At 34.5% G+C, this 18,575-nt stretch overlaps 1 protein-coding gene across 1 annotated transcript; it reads left to right on the top strand.

The window, feature by feature from the left end:
- Positions 1-318: 318 nt before the first annotated feature.
- Positions 319-18,008, top strand: LOC145578934 (K(+) efflux antiporter 4-like). Its single transcript, XM_081636230.1, has 20 exons — positions 319-748; positions 987-1,030; positions 4,853-4,911; positions 5,358-5,436; positions 5,565-5,626; positions 5,719-5,794; positions 8,148-8,222; positions 8,650-8,721; positions 8,814-8,897; positions 9,548-9,616; positions 10,072-10,149; positions 10,349-10,437; positions 12,137-12,233; positions 12,318-12,371; positions 14,638-14,733; positions 15,829-16,017; positions 16,112-16,189; positions 16,399-16,443; positions 17,167-17,256; positions 17,397-18,008. The coding sequence occupies exons 1-20, from the start codon at positions 523-525 to the stop codon at positions 17,478-17,480; spliced, it is 1,746 nt and encodes a 581-aa protein (XP_081492356.1). The 5' UTR covers positions 319-522; the 3' UTR covers positions 17,481-18,008.
- Positions 18,009-18,575: the final 567 nt, after the last annotated feature.

The following is an 18,575-nucleotide window of genomic DNA, read 5'->3' as shown; positions in this document are numbered from 1 at the left end:
TATTTAAATCTCAATTAACATAATCTATACCAACAAAATGTGATTTATAATAAATAATTGATCAAACGAGAAATGCAAACTTAAAGAAACAACAATGTATAATTAATAGAAATCTATTTCACAATCAATCAATCATAATCAATGTTAGATTCAACCGAAATTAGCATATCTCCTCTCACTCGCTCCAATTAAAAATAATAATCAAAACACACCGAACTTAATGCTAAGAAAGGAATATATGCTTTGTGTCAATGAAGTAGTATACTCATTAAAATCCACCGTTCTTTAATCCTTTTTGACTCATACTCAAAATTGATACAATGTCCCCTTATTTTTTTTGGCATATAATCGAACACTCGTAAACGCACGCACGCACGCACATTCTCGTAGTAGTACCACCACCTTCGAAGCCGTCGAAAACGCGCGCGGCGCGCCCTTACTACTCTATCACACACACATCGCTCTGTTTTGTCCACCATATTTTTCTCTCTCCTCATTTCTGTTGCAACCAACCTAACAACAATGGCGAAACTCACTCCATTTTCTCTCTCCTTACTCATTCTTCTCGATCTTCTTCTCTGCTTTTCGCCTTTCGTTCTTTGTTTAAACATCTCCAATGATTCGACGAGCTTTATCAATGGCGATGTTAATCTCACTGAAACCAATACTACGAATTCTACTAATAGTTTCGCCGACATGTTCGATCGTGCTTTGGAGAAGGAATTCCCCGAAAATGATCAAAATGAAGGTTGTTAATTTTAATTTTTCGTTTTTGAGGTTTTTGGATTAGATCTGATATTGTGCTTTTTTCCCCCTAATTTTTGGTTGAAGTTGTTGCCAATTGCATGAGTTAGGGTTTTTCGGATTTTCGATTTGTGGTTTTGCTTTAGTTTAGGGTTGGTAGATCAGCGTTGAAAATTGTCGGTGTGATTTGTATTGAATAATGTGGATCTTTTATTAATAAAATAGTTGGTTATTTTGTGCAGTTGCTGATTCTGGAAGTTTTAACAACAGTGTTGCGGAGCAGCAGGTTAGTATTGCCTTTTCTTTAAGCTTAATTTGGTAATGTAGATGTGTGAAATTAGTTTGAATTTGCATGTTTGCGGATCTTTCGTTTTCGAGTTCTTGTGAGATTTGACTGTCTGAAATCTGAGATATTGTTTAGTGGAATCACATGCAAAGTGTTTCCTTTTCTAGAAAGTAGCTTGTTTGTGTTGATGACAGTGCCGAGTTCAGGTTTATATTCAAATGTGTGTTTATAGAACTGACATTGGATTTAATTGTTTTGAATAACATGCAATGTGTTGATTACGGTGTTTTGCAGTATGTCGGCTCTTCGATATCTTTGCAAGATTGAAAGAATAGATTAAATTGATCTTTCTATCTCCTGGCCTCCTGGGTCTTATATTATCTTCTGGAATGAATATCCAGGACATATAATTAACACGGAGATTGAAAAATCTTTGATACAAATGTCATGAAAGGCCTTTTTTTATTCTTGCTCATTTCACCTTATTTAAATACGGAGTAATATTTAGTGAAAATAGGTTTGTATTGCTAAAATTGAACTTGAATAAGTGATACTGAGTTCTATTTCAGTTACAATTGTTATCAATATTGGCAAAGAACAAATCATTTATTGAATTTGGAAAACAGATTTCATCAGTAAAAGTAATAAATAAGGTAGAGAATACGGCCTTGCTCTTTGGAGGGATGCAATGAGAGGTTATGCTGTTTTGAGCTGGCTATCTTTGGGAAATTTTGATATCTACAAGTTTTGTATCATATCTTGGAAGGGTTGGACTGGATACCTTTGTAAAAATGAAGACTGCAAGCAATTTTTTTTCAACTTGCACAGTATTTATCATTATCGATCTTTAAAAAGAATTTTTTAGTTAAAGTATTAGCAAAGAATGTGAGGCTTTAATGAATTGAAACCTTGAAATCATCACTCTAGTTATCTTCAACTTTGTTAGGTATTGATGAAACCTTGTATTACATTGTTAATGTACCCTGTTAATCCTTGTATGATCTTCTATTAGTTTGGGCGTTTCTTTCAATGCTTTTATTAGTCTTTTGAAACAAACTTATGAAATAAGACACTTTAATTTGCAGAATTGGCTGCCAGTGCTCCAAAATTCATAAGTTGCATGACATGACATCCAAGCTTGCATTCCCTAATTTTTTGCATGATCTATCAGCTCTAGAAAGTTATAAGCTAAGCTGTAAGACGTGATATGATTAAGTATAGATTCTACAGAAATCAGAATCCACCTTGACTGTATGTCAGGAGCTGTTAGCTGGTAACCTCTTGATTTATGAGTATTAACAGTCATAGGATATGGATGGTGATTACATTTAATGTTTCTACTTCAACATATCTGGGTTTTTTGCATTTTGATTTATATCATTAATCTTAGTATAGGATCGTGCAAATAGTAGCAATGATGAATCTCATAAATTGGGAAAAGGTAGTGAAACAAAGCATATGATTGGCATATTAGAGAATGGAGCCAGAGTGCTCTTACTATTTGTTTTTTTAGAAGAATCAATTTTCACTAATTTGTAGGTTCACCTCTTGTACTAATGCTTCAGTCTATCTAACGGTGTTAGGATGAAAATCAAAGGCATATAAGTTACTTTCCTTAGAGCTGCTGGTGTTTGATGAGAGGATTCTGTTAATTGAGTGATTGAGTTGCATGCCAACGGATGGTATGGGTTGAAGGTGATCATTTGATATAGTGTTGTGATACATTAGTTTATTAAAAGCTTTTGTATCTTTTTGGAAGTGAATCTCATTGTGAGTTCCCTCCAAGGTGATTTGGTTGACCTTAAAGGGTAGAAATTTTTTTTTGTTAGGGCAGGATTCAAATTAAAGGTTCTTAGCTCTTACTTCCTATCAAGATTGTACGTAAAGAAGAAATTTATTGTATCTAGGAAATTTATTTTGTTTGAAGGGTACATTGGTGTTTTCCTTTTTTGAGCTTTGGTCCTAGTATTTATCTATATTTTGAGTTCCACTTGGAAGGGTCAAGGATGTAGATTGCAAAAGAAAGATGAAGTGGAATTCGGATGGTTTGTGTATGTAGCTGGTTCCTTTGGCATTAATGAGGTGTACCCTCTAAGGAAGAAAGAAAACTGCTATTTTTTGTGGGCAAAGTTCTTTGCTTCAACAATTGAAGTTTTTAGTAGCAGATGCAATGAAAATTTTGTACAAATTAGTGGTGTTTGAATATCTATGAAGCATGATTATGTTATCTCTTCAGAGTGTCATTGCGCTTTCACGTGTTGATATTAATTAGCCTCTCCTATCTTGGGATCAACTAAAACTAGGGAACCAAATTGCTTAGACTACCAATTTGGGTTGCATAAGCATCTCACTCACTCTCATGAAAACGTGTGTTTCACAAGCTCACATAGTTTTCATGAAAACTCACAAACTCAATTTACTCAGCTCTAAAATAAATTGTTTATATAGGCAATATAAAACACCTAGTTAACATAGAAAATAAACACCTAATTAGACTAGGACTCCTAATAATAAACCACCTTTTTCCTACACGTAAAACCCAGTCCTTAAGGGACTGATAAACCTGTGCATGACTCCTAATATAACATTAAAAAGATATGATTTATTCTTACTAGGCTAGGATTAACCCTAGTAGCTTCCTTGCACTTAAGTGTCCTTTACCACCCATTTACCCTTGTATTAAAATAGTTGTATAACCAATATAACCAACCCAAAACAACGGCATATATATAGCTAAAGATGATGTTAGACTTTAAGTGTTGACCAGAGCTACTTAAAACACATCACATGTCAAAAGGCCAAAATTGGGTATAAATTACCTCTGAAATGCTAGGCGGGCAACGATTATGCTTTCGCAAAATTGTAACATCACAATCAAGGATCTTTGAAGCATTTTGAAAGGACGTGTACCTTCCATGCCCGTTTCTGACCAAGGAATGTTAACAAGGCAAGAAATTTTGTTTGAATTGCTATGGACATGCTCATTATTGACACCAAGTAGTCTCTCTTGCAGTAGATTGCTGGAGCTCTGACCTTTACCGGACGACATCAATGAAGACTGACATCCCATCTACCTAGAACTTTGCTTCTGATCTGTCTCTGTCTTCTGCTTTCTCCAATCATTAACTATTGCACACGGAGCTTTCTCCTCTCAGTGGAACCGGCAGGAGGAGGGTGTAGCTTCCTTGAATTGGGAAGGAGTGATTAATGATTAAAGAATATGAAGGTTTAAAGGTGGTCAAATAGAAGAGGGGGGATGTGTGGCATTTCTATGTCTTTTGTATTATTGGCCGTGTCATTATTGATTTTTAATTACTTCAAAAATAAGTTTTTTTGTAGGGAAATTATATTCTTGATTTTATTAAAAATAAATAAATATTTTATGAATTTTTACGCGTTTCCTGAAATTTTTAGGATTACTGTTTACTTGTAAGGTTTTGTAACTTTGTTTTTTTGAAAGTGACCTTGCTTAGTATTGTAAATATATTTGCATTTGAAGAGAAGGCCTACATTGTATTGCTATAAGAGTAGCATCATGGTTTTCTGATACCTTTTTGTTTGGTTTTTTTAATGTAGTATTAGGCAATTTTTTTTAAAGCCTCATTTTAGATTCTCCTTTTGACAGTAGGGTTAAGGTCTGAAGGAGGTAGGTAATTGGAAAATTGGCTAGTTATAAGGATTTTATATGTTGTTTATGGATCCTGCTTGTATCAAATATTCACATGTAGCTTTAAAATTATTATATGTGGCTTCTGCCTTATCTTTTTCTTATTAGAACTCCTGTTATAAGTACTCAAAAGAAACTTTCTTTGTGTCATACAGGCTGTTTTGGAGACAGTTGCTAGAGTGAAGTCGAAGAAAAATGAAACAAAGGAGGAGAAGTATGGATAACTTATTTTGTGGATAAATAAGCTGGCTTGTAGCATGATTTATTGCTTTCTGATATTGCTTCATGAAAAAAGAGGAATTACTGGTGCTTGATAAGTGATTATTTGAGGTGTTTTTGAAACAATGGTTTTTTCTAATTTCTGGTTTGATATGCATAGCTTGATATTGTTGCAAACTTTGGTGGTTTTTTTTTGTTTTTTTCAGAAAACTTTTTTGTTTTATAATATGGGAGGGTATTTGATTTGCTGGTTTTGATTTTGAGATATTTCAATTACGTGTTCTTAAAATTTGCTAATGATAAAGAATACAAAGTGTTTTTTTTTTTTTTTTTTGTTTTTTGTTTTTTGGTGTGTGTGTGTAGTCTTCATGATACTTTCACAGGAGTAGCTTATCCATATGTATATTCAAAACTCTTACATGTGTTTTTTTTCTGTTTCAGATCTTTTTTTTCTCATCAAGTTTTCAATCTGGACAATGAGAATGGACCTGAAGAAACACCTACCTTGATAGATAGAAAGGTACACCCTATAACTTGAGTGTTATCTGGCAGCTATAGTAGTGGCATCCTCTTTCCCTTCACTATCTTTTCCAAAATTTCAAATCACATGAATACTTATGGCTGAGCTTTCCCAATGGTTGCTTATAGGATAATGTCTTCATTATATCCAATCCAAAATCCAAGTATCCAATGCTGCAGCTAGACCTTAGGTTATTCACCACTTTCTCTTGTCAATTGATTGATTTATTAGGTGGTAACAATTATTTCATATCTGAGGGTACTATTTCTGGATTTTCTGCAGGTTGATATCAGAGCTGGTTGTTGCCATTGTCTCTGCAACTTGTGGTGGCATTGCATTTGCATGTGCCGGACAACCGGTATGACTCTTGATGCCACTACCTTCTGCTGATGGATTGTCCTTGTGGTTGCATTTCATTTGCATGTGCAACTTGTGGCAGCAATGCATTGCATGAGCGCTGATTGTTGCCATTGTCTCAGCCTTTTGTGGTGGCATTGCGTTTTGTAACATTCTGTTGTTTGTATGATTGTGCTTAGATATATTATCTGCTAATACTATTTCCATGACCTGTAAAGTTAGAAATGGTCAACTGATTTCAATAAAATATAGATTACAGTTTTGCAGAAATTCCTTTTGGATCTTAATAGGTTAAGAGAATTGTCAGTGGGATTAATTTATGGCTGTATGCACAGCTACATGGATTCATGGATTTGGGGAGGTCAAAGCATATGCTTCTTTTCTACCAAGTTTCTTCATTGCTCAAGTGTGGCATTTGATAGTCATCAACTTTGATATGATAAGGTCACATAGGGTCAAAATCATGCAAAATGTTCACAAAAGGAACAGTGTGATAGTTGTACAAATGTGAGTACTATAAATGCTGTTTCCTAGTAGTATTAGAGACTTTCTTTGTCGTCGGTGAATTTTTCTTATTTCTTTCTTTTGTTGGCTTCTTAGTTACTTGGAACTTTCAATTCAGGAGGTCCCTTTGATTGTGTGGAGCAGGTCAGATATTTGTTGAATGCTCTTGAATGTTGTTTCTAATGAATTGAGACAGATTGGGGAATAGTTATGATGGTTTTTCTTTTAAATTGTTGTAGAAACACTTGCAAAATTCTTCTCAGGCCCTAGAACTCAGTTTCTTCCCTTAACGAACATTTTGAAGTTGAAGGTGAATAGGTGATCCGTGATGGACTCTGTCTGAATAGCAGTTTTGGATGGGCTTAATACTAATGATAAGTTGCAACTTTGGAACTCCAAACAAAGCCATATTTAGGATGTATCTTTTGTGCTTTTGAGGTGGGGTCTGGGGAGAATGGAAGCTATATGATTTTATATTTTTACATTAATGTTTTGACACATGCGTTTGAGGTTGTATTTGTGTAGTGAATTTGTCTAGCTTAAGTCTTGACACACTTGCAAGTTTCATGCATTGGTTTTGGTTGGTATGATTATGTTGCATCTTGTTGGTTTGCGAGAAATGATAGGACCTTCGATTGGATTTCACATTGAATCTCATTTGGTATCAGTTAGCCTTCTTAGTCTGTCTTTGGTGTTTGGACATTTGCAAATATTTTCGTAGATTTGTTCCTAACTGGTTTGTCATCGTGGTTGACTCTGTTGGTTTGTTTGTTTTACTTTGATGGAGGAGTACTTGTCCACTGCCATATACGGAGTCATCGTTGTCTTTTATCATTACTTAATTAATTAGATTAAAGGTATTATGTGAAAACCAATCATGATCTACTATCACTTTAGTAGTTTAGTGTTTTTTGTTTCCTGTTCTTTTCTTCTTATCTTTTAAAATTTCAAAATTATTGATATAATTATAGTTTTTAGATGGAGTGAGTAGTCCTTAAGAAAGAGCCTCAAGGCTATATAATTATAAAGACATGTAATCCATAGCTAGTGCATTCATCATAGTTAGCAGCTCCAACTCCATGTCAAGGTCATGATCAATATTGTCACTGGCATAGATAAGAAAACCTTTAGGCTGGTTATCCAGACATTTATTCAGAAATACCGAAATAAAAGGATCGTAGGAGTTCTCGTTAGGTATGTGACCAAATAGGATCACATCTACTGGGGGGTAGGACTAAGCAAAGCGAAAAGGGTTTTCTATGAGATGGGAAATGACTCTTGTTTCTTGGAAAGTTTGGAAAAGTGAGTGGGTGTAAGAAAAAGGGGATAAAATAAGAGAAATGGGAGTAAGAAAGTAGGTGGGTGGCCTAGATGTAAGAAAAAGGAGAGAGTGAATGAAAAAGGAGGGGGTAATATAGTAAAGATGATTTACCAAATATGGAATTTAGTTGACACATTTCTTTTATCACGTTTGCAATGCAAAAATTTAATTGTTAATATTTGTAGTTGTCAATAAGTAAAAATTCTAAGATAGTTCTGAAATACACATTAAGCAACTTAAACTAGTCAAATTAGTTTGTGAATAGTGGCAAAATGCAAAACAAATCAACTAAAAAGGATTGGAGGAAGTAGAAGTGGTCGAACTTTCTAAAACACCGTAGAATAAAAAGTGAGTTGAATTTTTTGAAATTCCCCATGACGGAAATTGTGTCAAAATTTTAGAAATACTTTAAAATGAAAAATGAGGCAAGAGTATAACATTTTCGGTTTTCTTATGTAATGCAACTGTTGCTCTCCTGTACTGAGATCAATAGTATTTTCTCTTAATTTTAAAAAGGACAACATTGCAGGTTATCACTGGTTATCTGCTGGCAGGATCTATTATAGGACCCGGGGGCTTCAGTTTTGTGACTGAGATGGTACAGGTATGCATTATAAAGATCCATATTGCACAAATTAAAAGGAGGTTATGAGTTCTTATGTGTTACCATAAATATAGATATTTTATTATATTAAATGATTTTATTTTATAAATTTCTCTGGCAATCACTTATCAGAAAACATTGCCTTCTTTCATGATGTGTTAATAAATGTTTTGCTATAATAGTAGATGATATCATTTTTTTGCTTTTGGGAAGAATATCAAGGGTGGGTCACAGGGGGTTTAAACATTGGGGTCTGTCTTTGTGATCAGGGATCATGTGCTCCCTTTTCATTTGTGCCACAATGCTTTCCAATCTCCATTATGTGCACATTATGAGCTGAGAAAATATTGTAAGATGGATGGTTATTGAAGTCCTTGTGCTGAATATTTCTCATGTCTATTTGTGTGTTACTGTTTTGCTGCCGCAGGTTGAGACAGTGGCTCAATTTGGAGTAATATTTCTGTTGTTTGCATTGGGCTTGGAGTTCTCTGCATCCAAGGTTCTTTTAATGTTAATGTTGGCGCTTTCATTGGAGCTTAAAAGTTTAACCAATAATTTTCTGACAATTTTTTATTAAAAATTACTGCACAGCTTCGCGTGGTTCGAAATGTAGCTATTCTCGGGGGTGTATCCCAAATTTTTCTGTTCATGTTTCTCTGCGGAGTAACAGCTTCAGTATGTCTATTCTTCACTTTATATCTTCCTCCACTCCATTTTATTTGCAACACTTAAGAGTTTACACTTGTCATTGCACAATTTAAACTATTTGTATCTTTAATAGTATTTTAGTAAGATTTATAAAACTTAGATTTTAATATTGTACTAATTTTTTATACAAATCCAACAAAATCCACATGGCTATTTTTTCTTCCTTATAATTCACAATAAGACGTAATAAGAGAGTATGAATAGTTCTAAAATACTAATTTTGCCAGCAAAATGGAGTGGAGGAAGTATAACTCAAAAGTATTTATTAGGTGAGTAGTTAAATTACTTGGTTACATTGCAACAAAAATTAACCGACTTTATTTGTTATTAAGGTCCAGATTGTGGGTAACCTACTATTATGCAATCGTTAAAAGGAAATTTTCACAATATATTTTCAGCTTTCTTGATGATAGTGTGGGTGATGATTGTGATGAACATGTTTTCTTGTAGTGTTGTTTTTGCTATAGAGGACATCTGGTTCTGTAGATTTAATGTGGTTTTCATTAATGATTTTTTATTTTTTTTTCTTTTTCTTGTTTAGAACATTTAATTTAGAGTCCTGTGAAATGCATTTATTGTGATAAATGATGGCCAGTGTCTGCGTTTTGATTTTACAGCTATGTGGTGCTAAAACATCCGAAGGTGTCTTTGTTGGCTTATTCCTGTCAATGTCTTCGACTGCAGTGGTATGTCTCTGATCTTTTATTTGGGCATTGTTGTATAAAGTTGTTATGCCATTTTTTAATGTATTTGGTGCTCTTTTGGTGTTGACCTGGCTCTTGTTTTGGTAATTTTCTCAAAACATAAGTTTTGTAGTTTGTGTTGAAATGTTGGCCAGAATAAAATTCTTTGGGCCAGAATACTATTGTTGGATCTTTAACGAGCTAATTTTTACTGATGAGCGTTATTTGTGTAAACTAATGCTAAGTGTTTGTATTTGTAAGAAAAGGTGTCTTTCCCTTGTCAGTACAAAAGTTTGACCTTTTGTAATATGAAAGTATATGCATCATCTTTGATCCAATATTTACGTTTTGTTTTCAGTACTCTTCTTTTTATTTGCGTACTTACTACAACTTATTTTATCTTGTAATTTTGTTAAATTGTTTATCATGATTCTGATTTTTCTTTGTACCTACCTTAGGTCTTGAAGTTTTTGATGGAAAAAAATAGTGTTAATGCCCTTCATGGTCAAGTCACTGTTGGAACCCTGATTCTGCAGGTTTGCATCTTCTTTATACTGTCATTTAACTTTATTCAGATGTGGGATTGTTCTTGTATAATGACATGTAATTTGTTGGGGGATTAAATGTCTGGAGTCTCTGGACAGTGAGGTATTTATGCATGCAGTCAGCTCATCCTGTTTAGTATTTGATCATGCAGTCTTATGCTTCTAACTAATAATCCTGTACTGTTGCTAGGACTGTACTGTAGGTTTGCTATTTGCTTTCTTACCAGTTCTTGGTGGTACCTCTGGCATTCTTCAAGGAGTTATATCCATGAGTAAATCGTGAGTAATTTCTAGCTTATTGATTGATGAGATTCTATATAAGTTTATGGGTCGGTGATTACTGTAAATGGGCAACTATGAGATGCAATTCAGAATAAATGTTTTTAAAATGGGGCAGGAACTGTAATAACTCCATGTGCCCTCTTCTAATTTCTGCTCACCTTAGTTACTCCAACACATAACTTTGCAATACTGATAAACTTCTAATGCTTTATTGATTTGTATCTTCTATCTATAAAGTAATTTGACATTGCACTGGTCCATATATTAGCCTCTTGTAGAGCTAGAGTCGTAACTTGTAAAATTTAGGGCGTAAAGCTTTGGATCACTAATACACTATCAAAAGATCCAGACTCCATGGCTGGGCAAGGAACCTGCCTTTTCCTATGCCTACTTTCAGACAAGCTGTTCCAGCTGTAAATTCCCTTTGCTTCCCTCTCCTTACTCTACAACCTAAGAATTCTCTTGTTCTTGCCCCATAATGTGCTACCTTAAGACCCCTCGCTCTTTGCTTATTAAATAGCCTTAACAACTTAAGCCCAATGATACCCTATTTTCCCACATTAGCCAAATTTACTGCACTCAACTTAATTGGCCTTCCATCCTACTGCTTCCCTGACCATAGTGAATTAATGGTGTATTTGAAGCATGTCCTCTGTTTTCTGTAGTGACTTTTGGGGGTTAGTGGAGGGGGGAGACAGGTCCAACTTAAGTAAATTGGCGTGGCAGCACCAGTTAAAATAGGGGTAGAGTATTCTACTTATATGACTAAGTAGTAAAGGGAAGCAGTGAAATACTAGATAAAATAGTTAATGGTGTATTTACTAATTCTTGTCTCTTATTTTTTCTCTGTTACTTCATTGTTTTGTGATTTAACTTCCAGTTGATTTAGTTTCATTCGTTCTCTTTTCCATGCTACATTGTTCTGTAGCACCTCTTGCTTTTTGAATATGAAAGATTGAGAATTGTGTTCAACTGATTGTTACATGTATCTGGTAGAGCATTGAGTATGAGATTGTGAGTGAGAGATATATAGAATAGATAAGGCAAAGTAGATGCTTGCATTACAGTGCACTTATGAGATGACAGTCATAATAGCTTTCAATTTTCTCTTTTTTTTTTTTTTTTTTTTGGGGGGGGGGGGGGGGGGGGGGGAGGGGGAGGGGGAGGGGGAGGGTATGGTCGTATGGATTAAAGCTGTAATCGATTTGGGTGATCATTGTGGCCATGGCTCATGGTTCTAGTGGTGTTTGTTCAGGAGTTTGATTGTGCTACTGCTGTTAGTCCCTGAGGCTATCCACTTCAAATAATACCTGTTTATAAACCTCCATGAAATCTTCCTGTCTGAATCTGTTGGCGGGCAATATGCACATGGTTTAGAAATCCCTTGCTCTATTGAAGGCTTTATGGTATGCCGGAAGGCAATGAACATAAATTATGGTTGAAATTCTTTTGCTGAACTGCTGATGTTCCCATATCTAGTTTTTGTGACAAAGGAGTTCTTCATTAATTGTAATGTTTACTTAGTACGTTTGGATATAGGTCCAAAGAAATTGTTCGAAAAGGTTTTGATGATCTTCCTGCATTGTTTCAGTATATGCTTGTGGGCTTGTCCTTGGGATTCTAAAATTCACTTTCTTTTTTTGGTAGGATACTGTGGCAATATTCTCATTCATTATTTGAAATTGTTGTCATCCAGGTTCCTCACTTTAATCTCCTTTTTGGCTATCTTGTCAATTTTGACTCGAACTCTTGTTCCTCGGTTTCTTAAGCTGATGATTAGTCTTTCTTCACAGGTAAACAACCAAGCTTTTTGAAACAGTGCTCTCTTTTGTGATTGTTCTATAATTTTGATCTTAACTGCATATTTATATGTGCAGACAAATGAACTTTATCAATTGGCGTCAGTGGCTTTCTGCCTGCTTGTTGCTTGGGTTAGCCTCAGTCTTCCCTCATATTTGTATTTTCTTCTATGTTACCCACTTAATAGAATTCTTAGTAATTGAGTTCATACTTCTTGTGATTCTATTCTTTCTACTGTTGGAATTGTCACTCTTAAATATGATCAATGGGAAAGGAACTTTGCTCCATGTGCCCTAACTGTGTGATATTTAACTAATGAAAGGAAAATGTACGTGCTTATAGTTATTTTTGCAAAATAGAAGTGGTCCTATGCAATTTTCATTTAGGCAAGAACTCAAATAAAGATCAGCTTTGTTGCTTAACTTGATCAGAGTTCAATGAATGAAATTACTGCTATGATTCTCTTATACTTTAGTAATGATGGTATGTACTAGGTATCTTTTTTTTTATAGTTGATATTCTATTGAGTTCTAATTATTAAATGAACTCTCTATTTTCACAACCTACGCAGCTTACATATGTAAGGTCTTATATACCAAGTGTTATACTTTTTTATTTTGAACTCTCCGTTTTCACAACCTGTCCAGCTTACATATATACGGTCTTTTATACCGAGAGAGTATGGGTGCTCTAACCAGGCTTCTGCAGAGAAAATTAAACCGTGTTAAATTTTTTTTTTTTTTCTCCAACTTGGTCATTTGATTGCATATAGTTTGTTTTTTCAAGGCCTTGATTCAGAAAAGGATACACTTACGTAACTTTATAGCAAATAGTAGATAGGTTATTGAGACATTTGATAGAAATAGAAAGAAATCTAAAGTCACTTGACCTAGAATAGAGATAGATTGGGCAGAGAACTTGTTAGAAAAGCAGAAGGAAGGAGATGTGCAAGTATCTTGAGATGAGGGAAGAATGAGATTTGTGGGAATACGAGGACAACAATGAATAAGTAGAGGACAGGTTATTTTTACTATTTTCAGACTCCATATGTATGTTATAGTGTTGGGGTTTTGAATTGGGATTTGAGGTCAAACGAATTGAGACGCATAATTTATTGACCTTTATGTTGGATGGGGAAAGAAGAATTGTAGATTCATTTTCAACTTTAATATACAAGTTATCCCTTGGTTTAAGGTGCTTTTCAAAATAACTCTTGTTCAGAATTAGTGAATTACCATAGTAATCTTGTAGTGTCGAAATTCTCTTTTAAAGTAAACTTTTTATCTATAATGGAATGTGATTTTTCATCAATGTTTTCTTCAGTGAAGCTTGTTTACTGAAACCTTATTTAAATTAAAATAAGATTACTTTGGGACTCATATTTGCATTTTTGGAACTTTGGGTAATTGATAATAACTTGGGGTTATTTGGGGGAAACAATTGATGTTCAACTTCCAAGTTATCTTGCATTATTTTCCTCTTTTTAATCAGTTGATGCTGATTAGAAAGGGTTAGGGAATTTAGGGAGAAGCTGATGCAGGTGTGAAAGCATTTTAGGATAAGGAAACATTGGGAATTTTAAGAATCAGAGAACCTGTCTACAAATTATAAAACTCAAGTTAGGACTTAGTTGACTAGTGACCAATTTGAGGCTTTGAGCCCCTTTACGTCGGGTCTTTTGTTTTCAAAGCTCAGCATGCCTGGTTTCCTGGCATTGTTGTTGAATTGATTGATATTGAAGAAAAGGGATTATTGTTGGTTAAATGTTGCCATAAACCTTTTCCATTTCATTCCTGTGTAGTGGCACCTACAGAAGAGATGTGCTGGCGTAGTTACTGGGGGAAAAAAATTAAAAAATAAATAAAAGTCCGAATAGATTGTTCACTACACGATGAACTTCCAGTTGAGGCGTACTCAACTTGTAGCTTTTTTTTTTCTTTTTTTTTTTTTTTTTTTGGGGGGGGGGGGGGGGGGGGGCGGTAGCACTGTGGACATTATCAGTGAAAGCTCTTGTGAATTTGACTATCCATGCTCAAAGGAGCATTAGATAATTGTTAGGAATGGAAGTTGGATCTCTGGCACAGATTGCTATGGGATGACTTGAATGGACAACTGAGGTTAAAAGAAAGCCAATAGCTTGGGATTAGTTAAATTAGCTGATGAGCAAGAAAATGAGATGACCTTTGAAATTGAAGAGCTGTAAAGCTCTCATCTTTAGCTTCATGAATTGATTCTCTACTCTTTTTTTACTTTATCTCTTCTTTCTCTTTTAAGTTCATGAATTTCATGTATTACAGTCCCTTAATTCTTTATTTTATTCTATTTATTTTGAGAGCTGTATAAAGATGCCACAGTTTCCTTTTTTGTCTATCATTTGACATGAGTTTATCTTATCAGTCTAGTGATAAGCTGGGTCTAAGCCTTGAACTGGGATCTTTTGCGGCTGGAGTTATGATTTCAACTACTGATCTTGCTCAACATACACTTGAACAGGCAAGCCTTCACATTTCTTCAAATATTTAGTTATCCATGTCATTGCAAAAGCAATTGCAACTATAACTCAACTCTGATTTTAATTTTGTTTTTCTTTATAACTGAAGAAGAACAAGAGCCTCGGCTCACCAATAGAACTTTGCTCTTACTTTCTGAGTATGTTGTAAATGACATAGCGCTAAAGTTGTAGCTGGAACATTCAGTTTTCATCCTGTACTTCTGCAATGAGTTCCACATTTCCCTATACAGTTCCTACTCTCCTAAACTTTATTATATATGATAACATAACTCATTTTCTAGACTTGCATTTGTTTTTAAAAATTGATATTACAATTTTTAAACTTTAATGCATTCAATATTCTTCCTGTAATTTTGCAACAAGCTCCACATTTCTCTGCACTATTCATTTCCCTATACAACTATTTTCATTACTAAAAGCTTTTAAAACCTATTGTTTTCATCTGTTTCAGAAAGTTCTCAACACTTTGTATTTTGTTCTAAATTCTTTGACTTATCAATATACTCAATCAAACTTTTTTTTAACGATTAAATGCATCACGTTATTTTATTTTTGGCAAATCCTTCTTCTACCTCACCCCTTTGGCTCCATAATATTTGCACCTTTTCACTCACTGTCTTACTTTATTTACCTTTCTCTTACACCCACCCCGTTTTTACAGTCTCTATTACTTTATCATACACCCACCCCTCTTTATACAATCTCTTTCTTTATCGTACACTTACCAGCCTTTTTCCAGCATCTCTTTTACTTTTCCTTACACCCACTCATCTTTTTCAAAGTCTTTTAAACGGAGGTAGTACAACTTATTACATTTTACAAATTAATGGAAGGTAGTGGAAGTATTGAAAATTTGACCATAATAATCAAGTATGCGTGCTCTTTTGTTTTTCTTCTCTTAGAGGAGCATTGTGTATTACTTGGATTTAGCATTATTTCAAACATAGGGTAGATAGTTTCTCATTTAATTTCTGAATGTTTAATTACAATGTTGTTAGTTCTGTCTCCATTTTGATAATTGGAGAATGCTTTTTCAGTATTTTTTTTTTCCTTATACATTATGCCTGCTTTTGTAGATTGAGCCAATACGGAACTTCTTTGCCGCTCTTTTTCTTGCGAGCATCGGAATGCTAATTCATGTTCATTTCCTCTGGAGTCATGTTGACATTTTACTGGCAGCTGTCATATTAGTGATAATCATAAAAACACTTGTGATTGCTGTAGTAGTCAAAGCATTTGGTTACAACAACAAGACCTCACTTCTTGTAAGATTTGATTTTGTAATTACAGCTTTCCCAATTTGCAAGTCTTTAAGACTGTAGTTGTTATGGTCAACCTTATATTGATTTGTATTAACAGGTCGGGATGTCATTGGCCCAAATTGGGGAATTTGCTTTTGTTCTTCTTAGCCGTGCTTCCAATTTGCATCTGGTTGGGGTTAGTGTTTTTTTCCCTTACTATCTTCTGATCTTATCGTTCTTGGAGGATCTCTTGAATTATTTTGCTACCAAAAAAGGATTTGAACTGGTTATATATTTTTTGTAACTCCTGTGTCAGGAGTGGCTGATGCTGGGCTTAGCCCCCCAAAGATTTCCACTCACTTCCCTTCTCTTGTATGACATAACGAGTGTAATTCTTTCTTGCAGGGAAAAGTTTACTTACTGTTGCTTGGCACAACCGCTCTCAGTTTGGTAAGTTCGACTACTGACATGTCTTTGAACTCAAGTTTCATAGGTTCAGATCACTTTACATTTAGGAATAATTACATTTAATGATTTCTATTTTTGTGGATTGTATATTTCTTTTTATTCTTTTCTTCATGTAGCACTGTTATACTGATGGATTATCGAATATTGATTCGCAACTTATGTAGTGGGTTTAGGGTTATGCTCTGCTGTATGCTGATGCCAGTCCCTAAGGAAATACTTTAGCTTTTGTGATGTATGGGAAGTGGGAACATTGTTTACTTCAGTGATTGATTGATGTTAGGCTATGATCTGACCCCTCTTCCACTTTTTATATTCTGACATCTTTTTGTCGTAATGAGTGTTAAAAAAAAAAAAGAAATTAAAGAGAAAAGAGAGCACGAGGATTGCTAAACAGCCTAGACCATCAGATACTGCTTAAAAATATACAGCTATTAAGTTTTTAAGTGCCTGTTTAGTAACTGAAAATCTTCATTAAAATGACAAGAACTTAGTTGGACATAAACTGGAGGACGGTGACCTTTGCATAGACAACCTGCAGTAGCACTGAAGGTTAAATCTTCACTGTCATTATCCACTATCTTCCTGCTCTCTTTCCCTTTTCTTTCCTCCTTTCTTTGTGGTTTGTCCTAGGCTCCTAGCAATGTGAATCACTCTTTGATATGCTTTTTAGATTTCTCTCTATAGACTAATAATTCAATATTTCAGGTGACTACACCATTGCTGTTTAAGTTAATACCTGCAGTTGTTCATCTTGGAGTGTTGCTGCGGTGGTTTTCTCCTGACATTTCAAGTGAGGTAATTATCTTCCACTGAACTTAATAGTTATAACAGCTCAGTATGTGCATTGGGTTTAACTGCTTAATTCAGATGCCATTTTCTCCCTGCTCGTGAAATTTTGTGTTTTGAGGTTACTTGTATATTGCTTATCCTCCCAGATTGGATTTAAAGGCGATAGCCTTCGCTCAGACAGTGTTAAGCGTATAGCTTTGATCGTTCAAGGGGGGTCTCATGATTCATGATATTAAATAAGAACATGAACCAGAAAAGCAAATTTCGGGTATTACCGGATGGGCTTCTTACTCTGGGGGACAGGTGCCTAAGACAGCAAAGGAGGTTGACTGACAATCAACTTGTGCCACACTGCGCCAATATTGGCGTCTACTGTATACAAACTCTCTGACAGATTGAGAACTGAGGTATATGGCAAGTGAAGAATGGAAAATGTACAAAAAATACTATTCAACTTGCCTAAGTTTCCAGCGGCTGGAAGTGTTTCCCCATTGCGTGCATAATTTTTTGTATATTAGTGTTCATTTTTGTAATGTAATTCATTTAATTTTTCCTGTTTCCTAACCCTTTCCTTAGTTTAGTAGAACTGCTGATGCAGCTATAGGAATGTTAATTGTATAATCAGAAATCAGAGCTTATTTTTCCTGAGCGATCCATACAACACTAAATAGAAGTGAATGCAAAAGAAACTTTTCGTTCTTTGTATCTTGAAAATCCTCAATTCATAGTGGATGCAAAGTTGCAAACTTTACTCTGGAGGTTGATTTTACAATTATTTAGATCAATTTTATCTCTAAGAAAAGGTTTTTCTGACTAAATTTTGCGTTTAGCAAACACTTATTTTTGCTTTTATAGACAATTTCAAACCCCTTTATTTTGAATTCCTTCTTTTTGAGGATTTAAAGGATATACGTAGTATGTTATCTCCAATCTTTGTCAAATTTGAAAGTAAACAAGGGATGTTTATCACTACTAATTCTCAACTGTATCACTCATATTCAAAATCAAGGGTGTAGTAATTGTCATAATCTAATTTTAAACGCATGATTTTATTGGTAAAATTAATTATAATTGTTGTCATTTTTGAACTTCAACCTCTCCTGGAAAATCGCACAAATTTCTATGGTAAGAAGCTAAGAACAATGAGAACTTATTTTAGAAAACCTTTTATGATTATTAATCCTAGACACTATTTGAGTATATCATGTGCACAATACATCTACATTGTTTTTGCTCATTGGAAGCTCTTCCAAACGAGCAAATGGCAAACAATTAGTCTCGTATATATGGTACATACACTCGTATATATATGAAAGTTGTCGACG

The sequence above is a fragment of the Chenopodium album genome, chromosome 14 (assembly GCF_948465745.1).
Source record: "Chenopodium album chromosome 14, dcCheAlbu1.1, whole genome shotgun sequence".
NCBI classification, from domain to species: domain Eukaryota; kingdom Viridiplantae; phylum Streptophyta; class Magnoliopsida; order Caryophyllales; family Amaranthaceae; genus Chenopodium; species Chenopodium album.
The sequence above is the reverse complement of the archived record's forward strand: the minus strand, read 5'-3'. Positions and strand labels throughout refer to the sequence as shown.

Excerpts from the sequence above, each read along its gene's own strand:
- LOC145578934 (XM_081636230.1), top strand. The coding sequence starts at position 523 with ATGGCGAAACTCACTCCATTTTCTCTCTCCTTACTCATTCTTCTCGAT. Across the intron at positions 5,627-5,718 it reads ATGCTGCAGCTAGACCTTAG|GTTGATATCAGAGCTGGTTG; the intron begins GTTATTCACCAC and ends GATTTTCTGCAG. Across the intron at positions 14,734-15,828 it reads CTCAACATACACTTGAACAG|ATTGAGCCAATACGGAACTT; the intron begins GCAAGCCTTCAC and ends CTGCTTTTGTAG.